Raw genomic sequence first — 23,398 nt, forward strand, 5'->3', positions numbered from 1 at the left:
TTAGCTTGACTCAGTGTCAACATGTATAAACCAGTTAAGAGCTGTTCAGGTTAGCTTGACTCAGTGTCAACATGTATAAACCAGTTAAGAGCTGTTCAGGTTAGCTTGACTCAGTGTCAACATGTATAAACTGGTTAAGAGCTGTTCAGATTAGCTTGACTCGGTGTCAACATGTATAAACTGGTTAAGAGCTGTTCAGGTTAGCTTGACTCGGTGTCAACATGTATAAACTGGTTAAGAGCTGTTCAGGTTAGCTTGATTCAGTGTCAACATGTATAAACTGGTTAAGAGCTGTTCAGGTTAGCTTTATTCAGTGTCAACATGTACAAACCAGTTAAGAGCTGTTCAGGTTAGCTTGACTCAGTGTCAACATTTACAAACTGGTTAAGAATGTTCAGGTTAGCTTGACTTATTGTCAACATTTACAAACTGGTTAAGAGCTGTTCAGGTTAGCTTGACTCAGTGTCAACATGTACAAACTGGTTAAGAGCTGTTCAGGTTATCTTGACTCAGTGTCAACATGTATAAACCAGTTGAGAATGTTCTGGTTAGCTTGACTCAGTGTCAACATGTATAAACCAATTGAGAATGTTTTGGTTAGCTTGACTCAGTGTCAACATGTATAAACCAGTTAAGAATGTTCAGGTTAGCTTGACTCAGTGTCAACATGTATAAACTGGTTAAGAGCTGTTCAGGTTAGCTTGACTCAGTGTCAACATGTATAAACTGGTTAAGAGCTGTTCAGGTTAGCTTGACTCAGTGTCAACATGTACAAACCAGTTAAGAGCTGTTCAGGTTAGCTTGATTCAGTGTCAACATGTACAAACCAGTTAAGAGCTGTTCAGGTTAGCTTGACTCAGTGTCAACATGTACAAACTGGTTAAGAGCTGTTCAGGTTAGCTTGATTCAGTGTCAACATGTACAAACCAGTTAAGAGCTGTTCAGGTTAGCTTGATTCAGTGTCAACATGTACAAACCAGTTAAGAGCTGTTCAGGTTAGCTTGACTCAGTGTCAACATGTATAAACTGGTTAAGAGCTGTTCAGGTTAGCTTGACTCAGTGTCAACATGTACAAACCAGTTAAGAGCTGTTCAGGTTAGCTTGATTCAGTGTCAACATGTACAAACCAGTTAAGAGCTGTTCAGGTTAGCTTGACTCAGTGTCAACATGTATAAACTGGTTAAGAGCTGTTCAGGTTAGCTTGATTCAGTGTCAACATGTACAAACCAGTTAAGAGCTGTTCAGGTTAGCTTGATTCAGTGTCAACATGTACAAACCAGTTAAGAGCTGTTCAGGTTAGCTTGACTCAGTGTCAACATGTATAAACTGGTTAAAAGCTGTTCAGGTTAGCTTGACTCAGTATCAACATGTATAAACCAGTTAAGAGCTGTTCAGGTTAGCTTGACTCAGTGTCAACATGTATAAACTGGTTAAGAGCTGTTCAGGTTAGCTTGACTCAGTGTCAACATGTATAAACCAGTTAAGAGCTGTTCAGGTTAGCTTGACTCAGTGTCAACATGTATAAACTGGTTAAGAGCTGTTCAGGTTAGCTTGACTCAGTGTCAACATGTATAAACTGGTTAAGAGCTGTTCAGGTTAGCTTGACTCAGTGTCAACATGTATAAACTGGTTAAGAGCTGTTCAGGTTAGCTTGACTCAGTGTCAACATGTATAAACTGGTTAAGAGCTGTTCAGGTTAGCTTGATTCAGTGTCAACATGTACAAACCAGTTAAGAGCTTTTCAGGTTAGCTTGACTCAGTGTCAACATGTATAAACTGGTTAAGAGCTGTTCAGGTTAGCTTGACTCAGTGTCAACATGTATAAACTGGTTAAGAGCTGTTCAGGTTAGCTTGACTCAGTGTCAACATGTATAAACTGGTTAAGAGCTGTTCAGGTTAGCTTGACTCAGTGTCAACATGTATAAACTGGTTAAGAGCTGTTCAGGCTAGCTTGATTCAGTGTCAACATTTACAAACTGGTTAAGAGCTGTTCAGGCTAGCTTGATTCAGTGTCAACATTTACAAACTGGTTAAGAGCTGTTCAGGTTAGCTTGACTCAGTGTCAACATGTATAAACTGGTTAAGAATGTTCAGGTTAGCTTGACTCAGTGTCAACATTTACAAACTGGTTAAGAGCTGTTCAGGTTAGCTTGACTCAGTGTCAACATGTATAAATGTTGACACTTTTCTGGTTAGCTTGACTCAGTGTCAACATGTATAAACGTTGACACTTTTCTGGTTAGCTTGACTCAGTGTCAACATGTATAAACTGGTTAAGAGCTGTTCAGGTTAGCTTGACTCAGTGTCAACATGTATAAACTGGTTAAGAGCTGTTCAGGTTAGCTTGACTCAGTGTCAACATGTATAAACTGGTTAAGAGCTGTTCAGGTTAGCTTGACTCAGTGTCAACATGTATAAACCAGTTAAGAGCTGTTCAGGTTAGCTTGACTCAGTGTCAACATGTATAAACCAGTTAAGAGCTGTTCAGGTTAGCTTGACTCAGTGTCAACATGTATAAACTGGTTAAGAGCTGTTCAGATTAGCTTGACTCGGTGTCAACATGTATAAACTGGTTAAGAGCTGTTCAGGTTAGCTTGACTCGGTGTCAACATGTATAAACTGGTTAAGAGCTGTTCAGGTTAGCTTGATTCAGTGTCAACATGTATAAACTGGTTAAGAGCTGTTCAGGTTAGCTTTATTCAGTGTCAACATGTACAAACCAGTTAAGAGCTGTTCAGGTTAGCTTGACTCAGTGTCAACATTTACAAACTGGTTAAGAATGTTCAGGTTAGCTTGACTTATTGTCAACATTTACAAACTGGTTAAGAGCTGTTCAGGTTAGCTTGACTCAGTGTCAACATGTACAAACTGGTTAAGAGCTGTTCAGGTTATCTTGACTCAGTGTCAACATGTATAAACCAGTTGAGAATGTTCTGGTTAGCTTGACTCAGTGTCAACATGTATAAACCAATTGAGAATGTTTTGGTTAGCTTGACTCAGTGTCAACATGTATAAACCAGTTAAGAATGTTCAGGTTAGCTTGACTCAGTGTCAACATGTATAAACTGGTTAAGAGCTGTTCAGGTTAGCTTGACTCAGTGTCAACATGTATAAACTGGTTAAGAGCTGTTCAGGTTAGCTTGACTCAGTGTCAACATGTACAAACCAGTTAAGAGCTGTTCAGGTTAGCTTGATTCAGTGTCAACATGTACAAACCAGTTAAGAGCTGTTCAGGTTAGCTTGACTCAGTGTCAACATGTACAAACTGGTTAAGAGCTGTTCAGGTTAGCTTGATTCAGTGTCAACATGTACAAACCAGTTAAGAGCTGTTCAGGTTAGCTTGATTCAGTGTCAACATGTACAAACCAGTTAAGAGCTGTTCAGGTTAGCTTGACTCAGTGTCAACATGTATAAACTGGTTAAGAGCTGTTCAGGTTAGCTTGACTCAGTGTCAACATGTATAAACCAATTGAGAATGTTTTGGTTAGCTTGACTCAGTATCAACATGTATAAACCAGTTAAGAGCTGTTCAGGTTAGCTTGACTCAGTGTCAACATGTATAAACTGGTTAAGAGCTGTTCAGGTTAGCTTGACTCAGTGTCAACATGTATAAACTGGTTAAGAGCTGTTCAGGTTAGCTTGACTCAGTGTCAACATGTACAAACCAGTTAAGAGCTGTTCAGGTTAGCTTGATTCAGTGTCAACATGTACAAACCAGTTAAGAGCTGTTCAGGTTAGCTTGACTCAGTGTCAACATGTATAAACTGGTTAAGAGCTGTTCAGGTTAGCTTGATTCAGTGTCAACATGTACAAACCAGTTAAGAGCTGTTCAGGTTAGCTTGATTCAGTGTCAACATGTACAAACCAGTTAAGAGCTGTTCAGGTTAGCTTGACTCAGTGTCAACATGTATAAACTGGTTAAGAGCTGTTCAGGTTAGCTTGACTCAGTATCAACATGTATAAACCAGTTAAGAGCTGTTCAGGTTAGCTTGACTCAGTGTCAACATGTATAAACTGGTTAAGAGCTGTTCAGGTTAGCTTGACTCAGTGTCAACATGTATAAACCAGTTAAGAGCTGTTCAGGTTAGCTTGACTCAGTGTCAACATGTATAAACTGGTTAAGAGCTGTTCAGGTTAGCTTGACTCAGTGTCAACATGTATAAACTGGTTAAGAGCTGTTCAGGTTAGCTTGATTCAGTGTCAACATGTACAAACCAGTTAAGAGCTTTTCAGGTTAGCTTGACTCAGTGTCAACATGTATAAACTGGTTAAGAGCTGTTCAGGTTAGCTTGACTCAGTGTCAACATGTATAAACTGGTTAAGAGCTGTTCAGGTTAGCTTGACTCAGTGTCAACATGTATAAACTGGTTAAGAGCTGTTCAGGTTAGCTTGACTCAGTGTCAACATGTATAAACTGGTTAAGAGCTGTTCAGGCTAGCTTGATTCAGTGTCAACATTTACAAACTGGTTAAGAGCTGTTCAGGTTAGCTTGACTCAGTGTCAACATGTATAAACTGGTTAAGAGCTGTTCAGGTTAGCTTGACTCAGTGTCAACATGTATAAACTGGTTAAGAATGTTCAGGTTAGCTTGACTCAGTGTCAACATTTACAAACTGGTTAAGAGCTGTTCAGGTTAGCTTGACTCAGTGTCAACATGTATAAATGTTGACACTTTTCTGGTTAGCTTGACTCAGTGTCAACATGTATAAACGTTGACACTTTTCTGGTTAGCTTGACTCAGTGTCAACATGTATAAACTGGTTAAGAGCTGTTCAGGTTAGCTTGACTCAGTGTCAACATGTATAAACTGGTTAAGAGCTGTTCAGGTTAGCTTGACTCAGTGTCAACATGTATAAACTGGTTAAGAGCTGTTCAGGTTAGCTTGACTCAGTGTCAACATGTATAAACTGGTTAAGAGCTGTTCAGGTTAGCTTGACTCAGTGTCAACATGTATAAACTGGTTAAGAGCTGTTCAGGTTAGCTTGACTCAGTGTCAACATGTATAAACTGGTTAAGAGCTGTTCAGGTTAGCTTGACTCAGTGTCAACATGTATAAACCAGTTAAGAGCTGTTCAGGTTAGCTTGACTCAGTGTCAACATGTATAAACTGGTTAAGAGCTGTTCAGGTTAGCTTGACTCAGTGTCAACATGTACAAACCAGTTAAGAGCTGTTCAGGTTAGCTTGATTCAGTGTCAACATGTACAAACCAGTTAAGAGCTGTTCAGGTTAGCTTGACTCAGTGTCAACATGTATAAACTGGTTAAGAGCTGTTCAGGTTAGCTTGATTCAGTGTCAACATGTACAAACCAGTTAAGAGCTGTTCAGGTTAGCTTGACTCAGTGTCAACATGTATAAACTGGTTAAGAGCTGTTCAGGTTAGCTTGACTCAGTGTCAACATGTATAAACTGGTTAAGAGCTGTTCAGGTTAGCTTGACTCAGTGTCAACATGTATAAACCAGTTAAGAGCTGTTCAGGTTAGCTTGACTCAGTGTCAACATGTATAAACTGGTTAAGAGCTGTTCAGGTTAGCTTGATTCAGTGTCAACATGTACAAACCAGTTAAGAGCTGTTCAGGTTAGCTTGACTCAGTGTCAACATGTATAAACTGGTTAAGAGCTGTTCAGGTTAGCTTGACTCAGTGTCAACATGTATAAACTGGTTAAGAGCTGTTCAGGTTAGCTTGACTCAGTATCAACATGTATAAACCAGTTAAGAGCTGTTCAGGTTAGCTTGACTCAGTGTCAACATGTATAAACTGGTTAAGAGCTGTTCAGGTTAGCTTGACTCAGTGTCAACATGTATAAACTGGTTAAGAGCTGTTCAGGTTAGCTTGACTCAGTGTCAACATGTATAAACTGGTTAAGAGCTGTTCAGGTTAGCTTGACTCAGTGTCAACATGTATAAACTGGTTAAGAGCTGTTCAGGTTAGCTTGACTCAGTGTCAACATGTATAAACTGGTTAAGAGCTGTTCAGGTTAGCTTGATTCAGTGTCAACATGTATAAACCAGTTAAGAGCTGTTCAGGTTAGCTTGACTCAGTGTCAACATGTATAAACTGGTTAAGAGCTGTTCAGGTTAGCTTGACTCAGTGTCAACATGTATAAACTGGTTAAGAGCTGTTCAGGTTAGCTTGACTCAGTGTCAACATGTATAAACTGGTTAAGAGCTGTTCAGGTTAGCTTGACTCAGTGTCAACATGTATAAACTGGTTAAGAGCTGTTCAGGTTAGCTTGACTCAGTGTCAACATGTATAAACTGGTTAAGAGCTGTTCAGGTTAGCTTGACTCAGTGTCAACATGTATAAACCAGTTAAGAGCTGTTCAGGTTAGCTTGACTCAGTGTCAACATGTATAAACTGGTTAAGAGCTGTTCAGATTAGCTTGACTCAGTGTCAACATGTATAAACTGGTTAAGAGCTGTTCAGGTTAGCTTGACTCAGTGTCAACATGTATAAACTGGTTAAGAGCTGTTCAGGTTAGCTTGACTCAGTGTCAACATGTATAAACTGGTTAAGAGCTGTTCAGATTAGCTTGACTCAGTGTCAACATGTATAAACTGGTTAAGAGCTGTTCAGGTTAGCTTGATTCAGTGTCAACATGTACAAACCAGTTAAGAGCTGTTCAGGTTAGCTTGACTCGGTGTCAACATGTATAAACTGGTTAAGAGCTGTTCAGATTAGCTTGACTCAGTGTCAACATGTATAAACTGGTTAAGAGCTGTTCAGGTTAGCTTGACTCAGTGTCAACATGTATAAACCGGTTAAGAGCTGTTCAGGTTAGCTTGACTCAGTGTCAACATGTATAAACTGGTTAAGAGCTGTTCAGGTTAGCTTGATTCAGTGTCAACATGTACAAACCAGTTAAGAGCTGTTCAGGTTAGCTTGACTCGGTGTCAACATGTATAAACTGGTTAAGAGCTTTTCAGATTAGCTTGACTCGGTGTCAACATGTATAAACAGGTTAAGAGCTGTTCAGGTTAGCTTGATTCAGTGTCAACATGTACAAACCAGTTAAGAGCTGTTCAGGTTAGCTTGATTCAGTGTCAACATGTACAAACCAGTTAAGAGCTGTTCAGGTTAGCTTGACTCGGTGTCAACATGTATAAACTGGTTAAGAGCTGTTCAGGTTAGCTTGACTCGGTGTCAACATGTATAAACTGGTTAAGAGCTGTTCAGGTTAGCTTGACTCGGTGTCAACATGTATAAACTGATTGAGAGCTGTTCAGATTAGCTTGACTCAGTGTCAACATGTATAAACTGGTTAAGAGCTGTTCAGGTTAGCTTGATTCAGTGTCAACATGTACAAACCAGTTAAGAGCTGTTCAGGTTAGCTTGACTCGGTGTCAACATGTATAAACTGGTTAAGAGTTGTTCAGGTTAGCTTGACTCGGTGTCAACATGTATAAACTGGTTAAGAGCTGTTCAGGTTAGCTTGACTCGGTGTCAACATGTATAAACTGGTTAAGAGCTGTTCAGGTTAGCTTGACTCGGTGTCAACATGTATAAACTGGTTAAGAGCTGTTCAGGTTAGCTTGACTCGGTGTCAACATGTATAAACTGGTTAAGAGCTGTTCAGGTTAGCTTGATTCAGTGTCAACATGTACAAACTGGTTAAGAGCTGTTCAGGTTAGCTTGATTCAGTGTCAACATGTACAAACCAGTTAAGAGCTGTTCAGGTTAGCTTGATTCAGTGTCAACATGTACAAACTGGTTAAGAGCTGTTCAGGTTAGCTTGACTCAGTGTCAACATTTACAAACTGGTTAAGAATGTTCAGGTTAGCTTGACTTATTGTCAACATTTACAAACTGGTTAAGAGCTTTTCAGGTTAGCTTGACTCATTGTCAACATGTACAAACTGGTTAAGAATGTTCAGGTTAGCTTGACTTATTGTCAACATTTACAAACTGGTTAAGAGCTGTTCAGGTTAGCTTGGCTCAGTGTCAACATGTACAAACTGGTTAAGAGCTGTTCAGGTTATCTTGACTCAGTGTCAACATGTATAAACCAGTTGAGAATGTTCTGGTTAGCTTGACTCAGTGTCAACATGTATAAACCAGTTGAGAATGTTTTGGTTAGCTTGACTCAGTGTCAACATGTATAAACCAGTTAAGAATGTTCAGGTTAGCTTGACTCAGTGTCAACATGTATAAACTGGTTAAGAGCTGTTCAGGTTAGCTTGACTCAGTGTCAACATGTATAAACTGGTTAAGAGCTTTTCAGGTTAGCTTGACTCAGTGTCAACATGTACAAACCAGTTAAGAGCTGTTCAGGTTAGCTTGATTCAGTGTCAACATGTACAAACCAGTTAAGAGCTGTTCAGGTTAGCTTGACTCAGTGTCAACATGTATAAACTGGTTAAGAGCTGTTCAGGTTAGCTTGATTCAGTGTCAACATGTACAAACCAGTTAAGAGCTGTTCAGGTTAGCTTGATTCAGTGTCAACATGTACAAACCAGTTAAGAGCTGTTCAGGTTAGCTTGACTCAGTGTCAACATGTATAAACTGGTTAAGAGCTGTTCAGGTTAGCTTGACTCAGTATCAACATGTATAAACCAGTTAAGAGCTGTTCAGGTTAGCTTGACTCAGTGTCAACATGTATAAACTGGTTAAGAGCTGTTCAGGTTAGCTTGACTCAGTGTCAACATGTATAAACCAGTTAAGAGCTGTTCAGGTTAGCTTGACTCAGTGTCAACATGTATAAACTGGTTAAGAGCTGTTCAGGTTAGCTTGACTCAGTGTCAACATGTATAGACTGGTTAAGAGCTGTTCAGGTTAGCTTGATTCAGTGTCAACATGTACAAACCAGTTAAGAGCTGTTCAGGTTAGCTTGACTCAGTGTCAGCATGTATAAACTGGTTAAGAGCTGTTCAGGTTAGCTTGACTCAGTGTCAACATGTATAAACTGGTTAAGAGCTGTTCAGGTTAGCTTGACTCAGTGTCAACATGTATAAACTGGTTAAGAGCTGTTCAGGTTAGCTTGACTCAGTGTCAACATGTATAAACTGGTTAAGAGCTGTTCAGGTTAGCTTGACTCAGTGTCAACATGTATAAACTGGTTAAGAGCTGTTCAGGTTAGCTTGACTCAGTGTCAACATGTATAAACTGGTTAAGAGCTGTTCAGGTTAGCTTGATTCAGTGTCAACATTTACAAACTGGTTAAGAGCTGTTCAGGTTAGCTTGACTCAGTGTCAACATGTATAAACTGGTTAAGAGCTGTTCAGGTTAGCTTGACTCAGTGTCAACATGTATAAACTGGTTAAGAATGTTCAGGTTAGCTTGACTCAGTGTCAACATTTACAAACTGGTTAAGAGCTGTTCAGGTTAGCTTGACTCAGTGTCAACATGTATAAATGTTGACACTTTTCTGGTTAGCTTGACTCAGTGTCAACATGTATAAACTGGTTAAGAGCTGTTCAGGTTAGCTTGACTCAGTGTCAACATGTATAAACTGGTTAAGAGCTGTTCAGGTTAGCTTGACTCAGTGTCAACATGTATAAACTGGTTAAGAGCTGTTCAGGTTAGCTTGACTCAGTGTCAACATGTATAAACCAGTTAAGAGCTGTTCAGGTTAGCTTGACTCAGTGTCAACATGTATAAACTGGTTAAGAGCTGTTCAGATTAGCTTGACTCAGTGTCAACATGTATAAACTGGTTAAGAGCTGTTCAGGTTAGCGTGACTCAGTGTCAACATGTATAAACTGGTTAAGAGCTGTTCAGGTTAGCTTCACTCAGTGTCAACATGTATAAACCAGTTAAGAGCTGTTCAGGTTAGCTTGACTCAGTGTCAACATGTATAAACTGGTTAAGAGCTGTTCAGATTAGCTTGACTCAGTGTCAACATGTATAAACTGGTTAAGAGCTGTTCAGGTTAGCTTGATTCAGTGTCAACATGTACAAACCAGTTAAGAGCTGTTCAGGTTAGCTTGACTCGGTGTCAACATGTATAAACTGGTTAAGAGCTGTTCAGGTTAGCTTGATTCAGTGTCAACATGTATAAACTGGTTAAGAGCTGTTCAGGTTAGCTTGACTCAGTGTCAACATGTATAAACCGGTTAAGAGCTGTTCAGGTTAGCTTGACTCAGTGTCAACATGTATAAACTGGTTAAGAGCTGTTCAGGTTAGCTTGATTCAGTGTCAACATGTACAAACCAGTTAAGAGCTGTTCAGGTTAGCTTGACTCGGTGTCAACATGTATAAACTGGTTAAGAGCTGTTCAGATTAGCTTGACTCAGTGTCAACATGTATAAACAGGTTAAGAGCTGTTCAGGTTAGCTTGATTCAGTGTCAACATGTACAAACCAGTTAAGAGCTGTTCAGGTTAGCTTGACTCAGTGTCAACATGTATAAACTGGTTAAGAGCTGTTCAGGTTAGCTTGACTCGGTGTCAACATGTATAAACTGATTGAGAGCTGTTCAGATTAGCTTGACTCAGTGTCAACATGTACAAACCAGTTAAGAGCTGTTCAGGTTAGCTTGATTCAGTGTCAACATGTACAAACCAGTTAAGAGCTGTTCAGGTTAGCTTGGCTCGGTGTCAACATGTATAAACTGGTTAAGAGCTGTTCAGGTTAGCTTGACTCGGTGTCAACATGTATAAACTGGTTAAGAGCTGTTCAGGTTAGCTTGACTCGGTGTCAACATGTATAAACTGGTTAAGAGCTGTTCAGGTTAGCTTGATTCAGTGTCAACATGTACAAACCAGTTAAGAGTTGTTCAGGTTAGCTTGATTCAGTGTCAACATGTACAAACTGGTTAAGAGCTGTTCAGGTTAGCTTGACTCAGTGTCAACATGTATAAACCAGTTGAGAATGTTTTGGTTAGCTTGACTCAGTGTCAACATGTATAAACCAGTTAAGAATGTTCAGGTTAGCTTGACTCAGTGTCAACATGTATAAACTGGTTAAGAACTGTTCAGGTTAGCTTGACTCAGTGTCAACATGTATAAACTGGTTAAGAGCTGTTCAGGTTAGCTTGACTCAGTGTCAACATGTATAAACTGGTTAAGAGCTGTTCAGATTAGCTTGACTCAGTGTCAACATGTACAAACCAGTTAAGAGCTGTTCAGGTTAGCTTGACTCGGTGTCAACATGTACAAACTGGTTAAGAGCTGTTCAGGTTAGCTTGACTCGGTGTCAACATGTACAAACTGGTTAAGAGCTGTTCAGGTTAGCTTGATTCGGTGTCAACATGTATAAACTGGTTAAGAGCTGTTCAGATTAGCTTGACTCAGTGTCAACATGTATAAACTGGTTAAGAGCTGTTCAGATTAGCTTGACTCAGTGTCAGCATGTATAAACTGGTTAAGAGCTGTTCAGGTTAGCTTGATTCCGTGTCAACATGTACAAACCAGTTAAGAGCTGTTCAGGTTAGCTTGACTCGGTGTCAACATGTATAAACTGGTTAAGAGCTGTTCAGGTTAGCTTGACTCGGTGTCAACATGTATAAACTGGTTAAGAGCTGTTCAGGTTAGCTTGACTCAGTGTCAACATGTATAAACTGGTTAAGAGCTGTTCAGGTTAGCTTGACTCAGTGTCAACATGTATAAACTGGTTAAGAGCTGTTCAGGTTAGCTTTATTCAGTGTCAACATGTACAAACCAGTTAAGAGCTGTTCAGGTTAGCTTGACTCAGTGTCAACATTTACAAACTGGTTAAGAATGTTCAGGTTAGCTTGACTTATTGTCAACATTTACAAACTGGTTAAGAGCTGTTCAGGTTAGCTTGACTCAGTGTCAACATGTACAAACCAGTTAAGAGCTGTTCAGGTTTGCTTGACTCAGTGTCAACATGTATAAACTGGTTAAGAGCTGTTCAGGTTAGCTTGACTCAGTGTCAACATGTATAAACTGGTTAAGAGCTGTTCAGGTTAGCTTGACTCAGTGTCAACATGTATAAACTGGTTAAGAGCTGTTCAGGTTAGCTTGACTCAGTGTCAACATGTATAAACTGGTTAAGAGCTGTTCAGGTTAGCTTGATTCAGTGTCAACATTTACAAACTGGTTAAGAGCTGTTCAGGTTAGCTTGATTCAGTGTCAACATTTACAAACTGGTTAAGAGCTGTTCAGGTTAGCTTGACTCAGTGTCAACATGTATAAACTGGTTAAGAGCTGTTCAGGTTAGCTTGACTCAGTGTCAACATGTATAAACTGGTTAAGAATGTTCAGGTTAGCTTGACTCAGTGTCAACATTTACAAACTGGTTAAGAGCTGTTCAGGTTAGCTTGACTCAGTGTCAACATGTATAAATGTTGACACTGTTCTGGTTAGCTTGACTCAGTGTCAACATGTATAAACTGGTTAAGAGCTGTTCAGGTTAGCTTGACTCAGTGTCAACATGTATAAACTGGTTAAGAGCTGTTCAGGTTAGCTTGACTCAGTGTCAACATGTATAAACTGGTTAAGAGCTGTTCAGGTTAGCTTGACTCAGTGTCAACATGTATAAACTGGTTAAGAGCTGTTCAGATTAGCTTGACTCAGTGTCAACATGTATAAACTGGTTAAGAGCTGTTCAGGTTAGCTTGATTCAGTGTCAACATGTACAAACCAGTTAAGAGCTGTTCAGGTTAGCTTGACTCGGTGTCAACATGTATAAACTGGTTAAGAGCTGTTCAGGTTAGCTTGACTCGGTGTCAACATGTATAAACTGGTTAAGAGCTGTTCAGATTAGCTTGACTCAGTGTCAACATGTATAAACTGGTTAAGAGCTGTTCAGATTAGCTTGACTCAGTGTCAGCATGTATAAACTGGTTAAGAGCTGTTCAGGTTAGCTTGATTCAGTGTCAACATGTACAAACCAGTTAAGAGCTGTTCAGGTTAGCTTGACTCGGTGTCAACATGTATAAACTGGTTAAGAGCTGTTCAGGTTAGCTTGACTCGGTGTCAACATGTATAAACTGGTTAAGAGCTGTTCAGGTTAGCTTGACTCAGTGTCAACATGTATAAACTGGTTAAGAGCTGTTCAGGTTAGCTTGACTCAGTGTCAACATGTATAAAGTGGTTAAGAGCTGTTCAGGTTAGCTTTATTCAGTGTCAACATGTACAAACCAGTTAAGAGCTGTTCAGGTTAGCTTGATTTAGTGTCAACATTTACAAACTGGTTAAGAATGTTCAGGTTAGCTTGACTTATTGTCAACATTTACAAACTGGTTAAGAGCTGTTCAGGTTAGCTTGACTCAGTGTCAACATGTACAAACTGGTTAAGAGCTGTTCAGGTTATCTTGACTCAGTGTCAACATGTATAAACCAGTTGAGAATGTTCTGGTTAGCTTGACTCAGTGTCAACATGTATAAACCAGTTGAGAATGTTTTGGTTAGCTTGACTCAGTGTCAACATGTATAAACCAGTTGAGAATGTTTTGGTTAGCTTGACTCAGTGTCAACATGTATAAACCAGTTAAGAATGTTCAGGTTAGCTTGACTCAGTGTCAACATGTATAAACTGGTTAAGAGCTGTTCAGGTTAGCTTGACTCAGTGTCAACATGTATAAACTGGTTAAGAGCTGTTCAGGTTAGCTTGACTCAGTGTCAACATGTACAAACCAGTTAAGAGCTGTTCAGGTTAGCTTGATTCAGTGTCAACATGTACAAACCAGTTAAGAGCTGTTCAGGTTAGCTTGACTCAGTGTCAACATGTATAAACTGGTTAAGAGCTGTTCAGGTTAGCTTGATTCAGTGTCAACATGTACAAACCAGTTAAGAGCTGTTCAGGTTAGCTTGATTCAGTGTCAACATGTACAAACCAGTTAAGAGCTGTTCAGGTTAGCTTGACTCAGTGTCAACATGTATAAACTGGTTAAGAGCTGTTCAGGTTAGCTTGACTCAGTATCAACATGTATAAACCAGTTAAGAGCTGTTCAGGTTAGCTTGACTCAGTGTCAACATGTATAAATTGGTTAAGAGCTGTTCAGGTTAGCTTGACTCAGTGTCAACATGTATAAACCAGTTAAGAGCTGTTCAGGTTAGCTTGACTCAGTGTCAACATGTATAAACTGGTTAAGAGCTGTTCAGGTTAGCTTGATTCAGTGTCAACATGTACAAACCAGTTAAGAGCTGTTCAGGTTAGCTTGACTCAGTGTCAACATGTATAAACTGGTTAAGAGCTGTTCAGGTTAGCTTGACTCAGTGTCAACATGTATAAACTGGTTAAGAGCTGTTCAGGTTAGCTTGACTCAGTGTCAACATGTATAAACTGGTTAAGAGCTGTTCAGGTTAGCTTGACTCAGTGTCAACATGTATAAACTGGTTAAGAGCTGTTCAGGTTAGCTTGATTCAGTGTCAACATTTACAAACTGGTTAAGAGCTGTTCAGGTTAGCTTGACTCAGTGTCAACATGTATAAACCAGTTAAGAATGTTCAGGTTAGCTTGACTCAGTGTCAACATTTACAAACTGGTTAAGAGCTGTTCAGGTTAGCTTGACTCAGTGTCAACATTTACAAACTGGTTAAGAGCTGTTCAGGTTAGCTTGACTCAGTGTCAACATTTACAAACTGGTTAAGAGCTGTTCAGGTTAGCTTGACTCAGTGTCAACATTTACAAACTGGTTAAGAGCTGTTCAGGTTAGCTTGACTCAGTGTCAACATGTACAAATTGGTTAAGAGCTGTTCTGGTTAGTTCTATTCAGTGTCAACATTTACAAACCAGTTAAGAATGTTCAGGTTAGCTTGACTCAGTGTCAACATGTACAAACCAGTTAAGAGCTGTTCAGGCTAGTCACTAGATAGAAGATGTTTAAGAAAGTCAAAGTTTCTTCATAATATAAACTATGAAGTCAATCGAAACCAAAAGTGAAATAAGAATTTCTGAACAACAGTTTTTTTTTACATAATATATTAGTTTACAACAACCTTTTGGTACAACTTACCATGTTATGAAGACAATGTTTAATTTACTGTTTACATGATCTGATGTGATTACAGTGATGATGAATAGACTGTCTGTGAAACAGGTATTGTGGTTTATAGAGTGATGATGAATAGGCTGTCTGTAAAAAAGGTATTGTGGTTTGCAGAGTGATGATGAATAGGCTGTCTGTAAAAAGGTATTGTGGTTTACAGAGTGATGATTAGGCTGTCTGTAAAACAGATATTGTGGTTTACAAAGTGATGATGAATAGGCTGTCTGTAAAAAAGGTATTGTGGTTTACAGAGTGATGATGAATAGGCTGTCTGTAAAACAGATATTGTGGTTTACAGAGTGATGATGAATAGGCTGTCTGTAAAACATGTATTGTGGTTTACAGAGTGATGATGAATAGGCTGTCTGTAAAACATGTATTGTGGTTTACAGAGTGATGATGAATAGGCTGTCTGTAAAACATGTATTGTGGTTTACAGAGTGATGATGAATAGGCTGTCTGTAAAACATGTATTGTGGTTTACAGAGTGATGATGAATAGGCTGTCTGTAAAACATGTATTGTGGTTTACAGAGTGATGATGAATAGGCTGTCTGTAAAAACAGTTATTGTGGTTTACAGAGTGATGATGAATAGGCTGTCTTTAAAAACAGTTATTGTGGTTTACAGAGTGATGATGAATAGGCTGTCTTTAAAAACAGGTGTTGTGGTTTACAGAGTGATGATGAATAGGCTGTCAGTAAAAACAGGTATTGTGGTTTACAGGCATCGATAAGATGACAGAGAGGGAGCATGCTCATCCACCTCAGAATCAAGGTGACATATCAGCAACATCTGAACCCTCACCCAGTGGTGCCATTGGTTTAGACAGCTATGGCCCAGAGCCTGAAGGCCAAGAACAAGGCCCAACAGTTAATGATAAAACTGAAGGTGACCAGGTGCCTGCAGAGGACTGTCCCAGTGACAAACAGGTATGTGTGTATGTTCACATTCTGTTATTTTTACTGTAACAGAAAAAAAACAATGATTTTTAACGTGCATTGAATGTTAGCTGCTCGTACCTTGAGTTTAAGCTTTATCTTTTGACTTCTCTGAATAAAGTTTATACTATGTTACGTTAGAAATAAATAAAATGATTAATTACTTAAATATAAACACTGCTAATAGTTATTTATGGTAGAGATAATTAAATAAAATTATTGAGTAAAATTGTGAAATAAAACAGCTTTTGTGGATGTTAAAGTAAAAAGTTGTCTGGAAAAGTCTACAAATGTTTTGTTGAACTTTGACCCCTTTTCTAATTTCTGATGTATTCAGTTATATGGGATCTTAATTCTTCTAAAATATTGATTGAAATACCTGTTGAAACTTGTGAAGTATGTAAAATATTAGTGACAAACACAAATAAAATGTTTTATTAATTCAAAGTATTACAATTAGCTTTCCTACAATAGAAGAAAAAATAATTTTTTGAAAATATTTTTTAAATTTTGTTGTCAAATTTGCTCAAATTTAATAGAAGGTATTAACTTAAGAATTACCATAAAGTGATTAGTATTAATACAAAGTCTTAATAATTACAATGCTGTCTGCTTCATTACAGTACTTTAATTTTATATTAGAAATGATTTTAATGTGATGTTAGAAGCAACGTTCTCTCTCTAGTCTTCCCCTCCTGTAAGTCCCAGTCACTCTACCGCATCATCTGGATCAGACCTTGGGTCATCGCAAACAGAGATCCGTAGGCAGCCTAGCTCAGTATCTTCAAATGCTAGTAATGCACAGTGGGTTCCCAGTCCTGATTGGGTGTTGTCATGGAAACAGAAGCTTCCTCTCCAGACCATCATGAGGCTACTTCAGGTTTTGGTCCCCCAAGTGGAGAAAATTTGTTTAGATAAGTAAGATGATATTTATCTTTTTTTTGTGGAGAGATGTAACAGATATGAAAATACTCAAACAGTCGACATTTTTAATACACTGTTAAAACTTTATTCTAAGACCTGTCAACGGTCGTAAAGTAGACACATTACATATTTCAACATCCAATCACATCATCCTCGTCAATGTGCAAGCTATATACATGCAAATTACCTTTAATTATAAGTATCTCAATTATATTTACATAACTACTTTCAGTTGTAACCTTTCAGTAGAGTACCATATATTTTAATCTCAGGATGTGTAACAGGCTAAGTATACCTGTTGAGTTTATTATGAGATGATAGTCCTAGAGGTTGTACCAAAAGGTTTTGTCTTTTCCATGGGAAAGTTGGCTATCTTGCAAGAGTTAGAAGAAAACTCCTTAACTGATGTTGGTCTTTTTTAATATGCCCCTCAAGTGGCACAACAGTATGCTTGTGGATTTAGTGCTAGACACTGGATTTCACTACCTGTGATGGGCAGAACACAGATAGTCCATTGTGGAGCTTTATGCTTAATTTATGCAACAACCTTTTGATATAGTATAAAGTTTTAAACTGTTTAAATAGCTACTAATGATATGAAATCATCCATCTGAAGCTTCTTCTAGTTTTAAACTGTTTGAATAGCTACTAATGATATGAAATCATCCATCTGAAGCTTCTTCTAGTTTTAAACTGTTTGAATAGCTACTAATGATATGAAATCATCCATCTGAAGCTTCTTCTAGTTTTAAACTGTTTGAATAGCTACTAATGATATGAAATCATCCATCTGAAGCTTCTTCTGGTTTTAAACTGTTTGAATAGCTACTAATGATATGAAATCATCCATCTGAAGCTTCTTCTAGTTTTAAACTGTTTGAATAGCTACTAATGATATGAAATCATCCATCTGAAGCTTCTTCTAGTTTTAAACTGTTTGAATAGCTACTAATGATATGAAATCATCCATCTGAAGCTTCTTCTAGTTTTAAACTGTTTGAATAGCTACTAATGATATGAAATCATCCATCTGAAGCTTCTTCTGGTTTTAAACTGTTTGAATAGCTACTAATGATATGAAATCATCCATCTGAAGCTTCTTCTGGTTTTAACCTGTTTGAATAGCTACTAATGATATGAAATCATCCATCTGAAGCTTCTTCTGGTTTTAAACTGTTTGAATCGCTACTAATGATGTGAAATCATCCATCTGAAGCTTCTTCTGGTTTTAAACTGTTTGAATAGCTACTAATGATGTGAAATCATCCATCTGAAGCTTCTTCTGGTTTTAAACTGTTTGAATAGCTACTAATGATGTGAAATCATCCATCTGAAGCTTCTTCTGGTTTTAAACTGTTTGAATAGCCACTAATGATATGAAATCATCCATCTGAAGCTTCTTCTAGTTTTAAACTGTTTGAATAGCTACTAATGATATGAAATCATCCATCTGAAGCTTCTTCTGATTTTAAACTGTTTGAATAGCTACTAATGATATGAAATCATCCATCTGAAGCTTCTTCTGGTTTTAAACTGTTTGAATAGCTACTAATGATGTGAAATCATCCATCTGAAGCTTCTTCTGGTTTTAAACTGTTTGAATAGCTACTAATGATGTGAAATCATCCATCTGAAGCTTCTTCTAGTTTTAAACTGTTTAAATAGCTACTAATGATATGAAATCATCCACCTGAAGCTTCTTTTCAACCAAAGTGAAAAATCTATAGTTTTAATATCATTCTTAAACTGTATTTTCAAGTTCTTAGATTTTATTTATTATGTTGTGTATAAGGAATACAAACTGTAAATCACAGCTCAGTCAGTTTGTTTTGTTATCATATTGATATGTAGACTTGTAGATTACATAACTCAGAAGTTTGTGGTTCAATTTTGTAACAGGGGGTTGACAGATGAGAGTGAGATTTTGAAGTTTCTTCAGCACGGAACATTGGTGGGGTTACTTCCGGTGCCTCATCCAATTCTGATTCGAAAGTACCAAGCTAACAGTGGCACAACTATGTGGTTTCGTACGTACATGTGGGGTGTTATCTATCTAAGGTATGTAATGTTGAACATTTACGGTTTCGTGTTGACTTGCATGTGAAATGTGCAAATTTTATGAAAAATTTAATATACATAAATATTGATTTTACAGTATTTAGAAGTAATCTGTTACCTCAGTTCAAACAATTAAACCAATCACTATTACATGTAATAATGTTCCTTTAACTGAACAACAGTCACTGTCACATGTGATTGTGTTCGTTTAACTGATCAACAGTCACAACAGGCATATAATATAAATGTTTCTTAATCTAGCAGCCCTTCTGGGCTAGTAATATTGTAGTAGTAATCTAGCAGCCCTTCTGGGCTAGTAATATTGTAGTAGTAAACTAGCAGCCCTTCTGGGCTAGTAATATTGTAGTAGTAATCTAGCAGCCCTTCTGGGCTAGTAATATTGTAATAGTAAACTAGCAGCCCTTCTGGGCTAGTAATATTGTAGTAGTAATCTAGCAGCCCTTCTGGGCTAGTAATATTGTAGTAGTAATCTAGCAGCCCTTCTGGGCTAGTAATATTGTAGTAGTAATCTAGCAGCCCTTCTGGGCTAGTAATATTGTAGTAGTAAACTAGCAGCCCTTCTGGGCTAGTAAAATTGTAGTAGTAAACTAGCAGCCCTTCTGGGCTAGTAATATTGTAGTAGTAAACTAGCAGTCCTTCTGGGCTAGTAATATTGTAGTAGTAAACTAGCAGCCCTTCTGGGCTAGTAATATTGTAGTAGTAAACTATCAGCCCTTCTGGGCTAGTAATATTGTAGTAGTAAACTAGCAGCCCTTCTGGGCTAGTAATATTGTAGTAGTAAACTAGCAGCCCTTCTGGGCTAGTAATATTGTAGTAGTAATCTAGCAGCCCTTCTGGGCTAGTAATATTGTAGTAGTAATCTAGCAGCCCTTCTGGGCTAGTAATATTGTAGTAGTAATCTAGCAGCCCTTCTGGGCTAGTAATATTGTAGTAGTAATCTAGCAGCCCTTCTGGGCTAGTAATATTGTAGTAGTAATCTAGCAGCCCTTCTGGGCTAGTAATATTGTAGTAGTAATCTAGCAGCCCTTCTGGGCTAGTAATATTGTAGTAGTAAACTAGCAGCCCTTCTGGGCTAGTAATATTGTAGTAGTAAACTAGCAGCCCTTCTGGGCTAGTAATATTGTAGTAGTAAACTAGCAGCCCTTCTGGGCTAGTAATATTGTAGTAGTAATCTAGCAGCCCTTCTGGGCTAGTAATATTGTAGTAGTAATCTAGCAGCCCTTCTGGGCTAGTAATATTGTAGTAGTAAACTAGCAACCCTTCTGGGCTAGTAATATTGTACTAGTAAACTAGCAGCCCTTCTGGGCTAGTAATATTGTAGTAGTAATCTAGCAGCCCTTCTGGGCTAGTAATATTGTAGTAGTAAAGATCTATAGTTTTAAACATTAAGTTCACAAACTTGCTAATTTATTCAACAATATTGTTGTTTTTTATTGGTTTGTTAACAATTAATTTGATGTATCTTCCAGGAATGTAGATCCTCCAATATGGTACGACACTGATGTGAAACTTTTTGAAATACAGCGCATCTAGTCTCTGAGGTGTATGATGGTTCCAGAAATGCTGTTGCTGTTATTGTTTTGAGTTGTATTTTATTTGCAGAAACATATATATATGAACTAGTTGACGTTTTTGGTTCAGTATTTGTGTTATATCAAACTATATCAGAAAACATGCTGTTTATCACAAGTACGTATTCTATACTGTAGGCTATGTAAAATTGATAATTCTATATACGTCTCTCATCCTTGTTACCTGTAATCTATATAAAATAATCCATGTTACACATTCCTCTCTTTTCATTCAGAAGAAAACTGATTTCTTCTAAAACAATTATAGGAAATTCTTATGAGAATAATTTTTAGGCTTTGAAAGTCTAAATATTATTACATTCAAATTTCTACAGGTTCGAGTGGTTCAGCAGTAATTAAGAAGGCTTATAACACCAACAATTGGGTTTCAATACCCATAGTAGGTACAATACAATATTGCTTTGTGCTAAACTACAAACATCCAGTTTTCTACAACAGAATGTTTCAAACTGGAGCTTAATGTAAGCAGTAATAAACCTGACTATCCAGTCTGGAGCTGTTCTTAAGACTTTGTCCCAGAAGGTTTCATAATTTTAATACTGCTGTAAATGCTAAAGCTTCATTACAGTAATGTTTTCTTTAATGTAACCTTAAAAACGACCTTGGGTGTTATCATAATGACACACTTTTGAAAAATAGTTTTCTGGTGATGAATAATAATGTTCTGGAAGAGAACACCTCAAACAGTGGAAGTAAAATTTTAAGGCAACACACACTAAAGAAAAGTTTTTAATTTTCTAGTGTCTCATAATGTTCATTTTGTGATGGGAATTTGTAAAGGCCAGTTTAAGTGGATGTTTTACGCCTTTGTACACTAATATCGAAGTGGTTTATTTCAGACACTGTACGTAAAGAATTCTTTAAAACATTTGCATTCTCTCTTTTTATTATTCTTATGTGTTTTTCACCACCATGAATATAATGTTTGACATTTTTAATTTTGTGTTTCTTTTTAAACTAATAAATTCTTGATGTTCTAAAGTCCTCAAAAATAACTTTTTAAGTTGTATAATTTTTTAGTTATTTCATGTAGCACCTGAGTCGATTACTGTTAGAAACAAAATGTCCAGAGTATGTTTTGATATGTTTAGAAATGTAACAAGACATACTTTACTACTAGAATTAAGACACAATAAATGATAATTTTCTGAGAATCGGGTTCATTACAATATGTGTGAAAATGAAATCAGAGAAAGCTGTATGAAAACATTCTTAATTACAGTAAGTTTAAACAAAGATATCTTACGTTCATCGTGGAAATTCACACTTTAAAGGATTTCTGCTAATTATAATCGGGTTTCTAAAACATTGTAATTAAAGAATATTTCTCACAATAAAATGTTAAAATATTGTTACTTAAGTTTCTGTTAATCTCCAGTGAACCAATATAAACTGTAATTAAATTTTCAGTGTAAGTGACCACATCTCAGTTTTAATAGACAGTGTAGAGTTTGTATGGCAGAGAGTTAACGTGAAACCTTCAGAACAAGTAGAGTATCTCAGTAAAGGGTATAAAGTCATTGTGAAACTTTTATTTGGGATTAAAAAGTGGAAAAGTAATAGACAGTAAGTAGTATCTTACATGTCCTGTTGTTCTTATTAATGTGTTTTGGAAATCAAGTTAGATCACAGGAAGTTGTTGTGTAATTAATTCTTATGACTTTTAGGATTTTTTAAATGAAGTGTGAAACAGTTACTAGATTTTATCCTCATAATAATTCTAATTATTTATTATTAATTAATTAATTAAAGACAATAATTTGTAATAATTAAAAGTTGCTTCAGAAATAGTGAGTAGCATATTATTAACATTTTATGACAGGTGTAAAAGAATGAAAACAAATTTTTATTTCCACAACAATCCCCAGTTTTATACTGACTGTCCTTTATAAACTGTTACTAAAGAGCTAGATTTTTTAATGAAGCTCACGATTAGTAGTTCATTGGTAAAGTCAGTTAAGCATACTTCAGTGGTAATGTTTTCAAATTTGTGTACTTATGTTATGTGTATAATATATAAAACACACATATATCTATATATTACTATCATTAACCAATATGTATTCAATAAATGCACTATGTTTAAATTTACATTGTAAATTGTTGTATGCAATGCCTGGCTTAGTATGTAACCAACTCCAAATGTTAGACATAAATATCTAAAAATCAATAAATGTTTGTTTATGATATGTATTTAGAACTTTATTATTTCCATAGAAATTATCTGTAACCTAACATTAAAATGCTGTGAATAATCAATTTCTATACTCATGATCTTACTGTAAAGGCATTAAGTTCAAACAACCTTGTTTAATGTAGGGGGAAGTTTCAGAAATCATGAAAGTAGCCTGTCTTCTCAAATCGTCAAGGAACAAAATGAGTTAACATCAGTAACAAACAATCTTTGTTTAGTTTCACTGCAACTCAGTAAATTTAATTTTTAATATTATTGTTTGGTAATGTTTATTACAGATTAGTAAGTATTTCAGTATCGACATTAAAGATAAGTATATTTGACCACCACAACTGATATCTTATGAGTTGCACTGTTATTTTGATATTTCCTCACACTACGATATGCCTTATGTTGAAATGTATTTTGTTTTCATCATTCTTGTATGTTATGTATCCATGTGTTTTCTCTAGTTTAGACACTTTCCTGTTTCTTAAACCAGTTATATTTCTCCAGATAAAATAGGGTCTGTGATGACAGAGTTTGATTTGGTTTACACTTTTCTACTTTTATCAGATATATTTAGTTTTTGTTTTGATTACTTATGTTCCTTTTGTGTTTCCTTAAATATTGTTACATTGGCATTTAATTAGTTCTCTAGTAACAAGTGATAACATCTCAAGCTTTCTTGTTGCCAGTCAGAACCTACAGATTAACACGTTTGGACTGTAGACTTAATTATCACTGGATTGTGATAATTATTTTTTATCTACTCGGCACTTCGAGATTGAGGTCAGG

At 37.0% G+C, this 23,398-nt stretch overlaps 1 protein-coding gene across 1 annotated transcript in view; it reads left to right on the plus strand.

Moving 5' to 3' along the window:
• LOC143224709 (protein HID1-like) overlaps window positions 1-22,618 on the plus strand; it is a 101,218-nt gene extending 78,600 nt beyond the window's left edge. Inside the window, 4 exon segments of the mRNA XM_076452922.1 lie at window positions 15,618-15,823; window positions 16,518-16,750; window positions 18,656-18,814; window positions 20,305-22,618. Of these exon segments, the coding sequence (XP_076309037.1) occupies window positions 15,618-15,823; window positions 16,518-16,750; window positions 18,656-18,814; window positions 20,305-20,368 (662 nt within the window). The 3' untranslated portion in view covers window positions 20,369-22,618.
• The last annotated feature ends 780 nt before the right edge of the window (window positions 22,619-23,398 follow it).

Source organism: Tachypleus tridentatus, chromosome 9 (genome assembly GCF_004210375.1).
Source record: "Tachypleus tridentatus isolate NWPU-2018 chromosome 9, ASM421037v1, whole genome shotgun sequence".
NCBI classification, from domain to species: domain Eukaryota; kingdom Metazoa; phylum Arthropoda; class Merostomata; order Xiphosura; family Limulidae; genus Tachypleus; species Tachypleus tridentatus.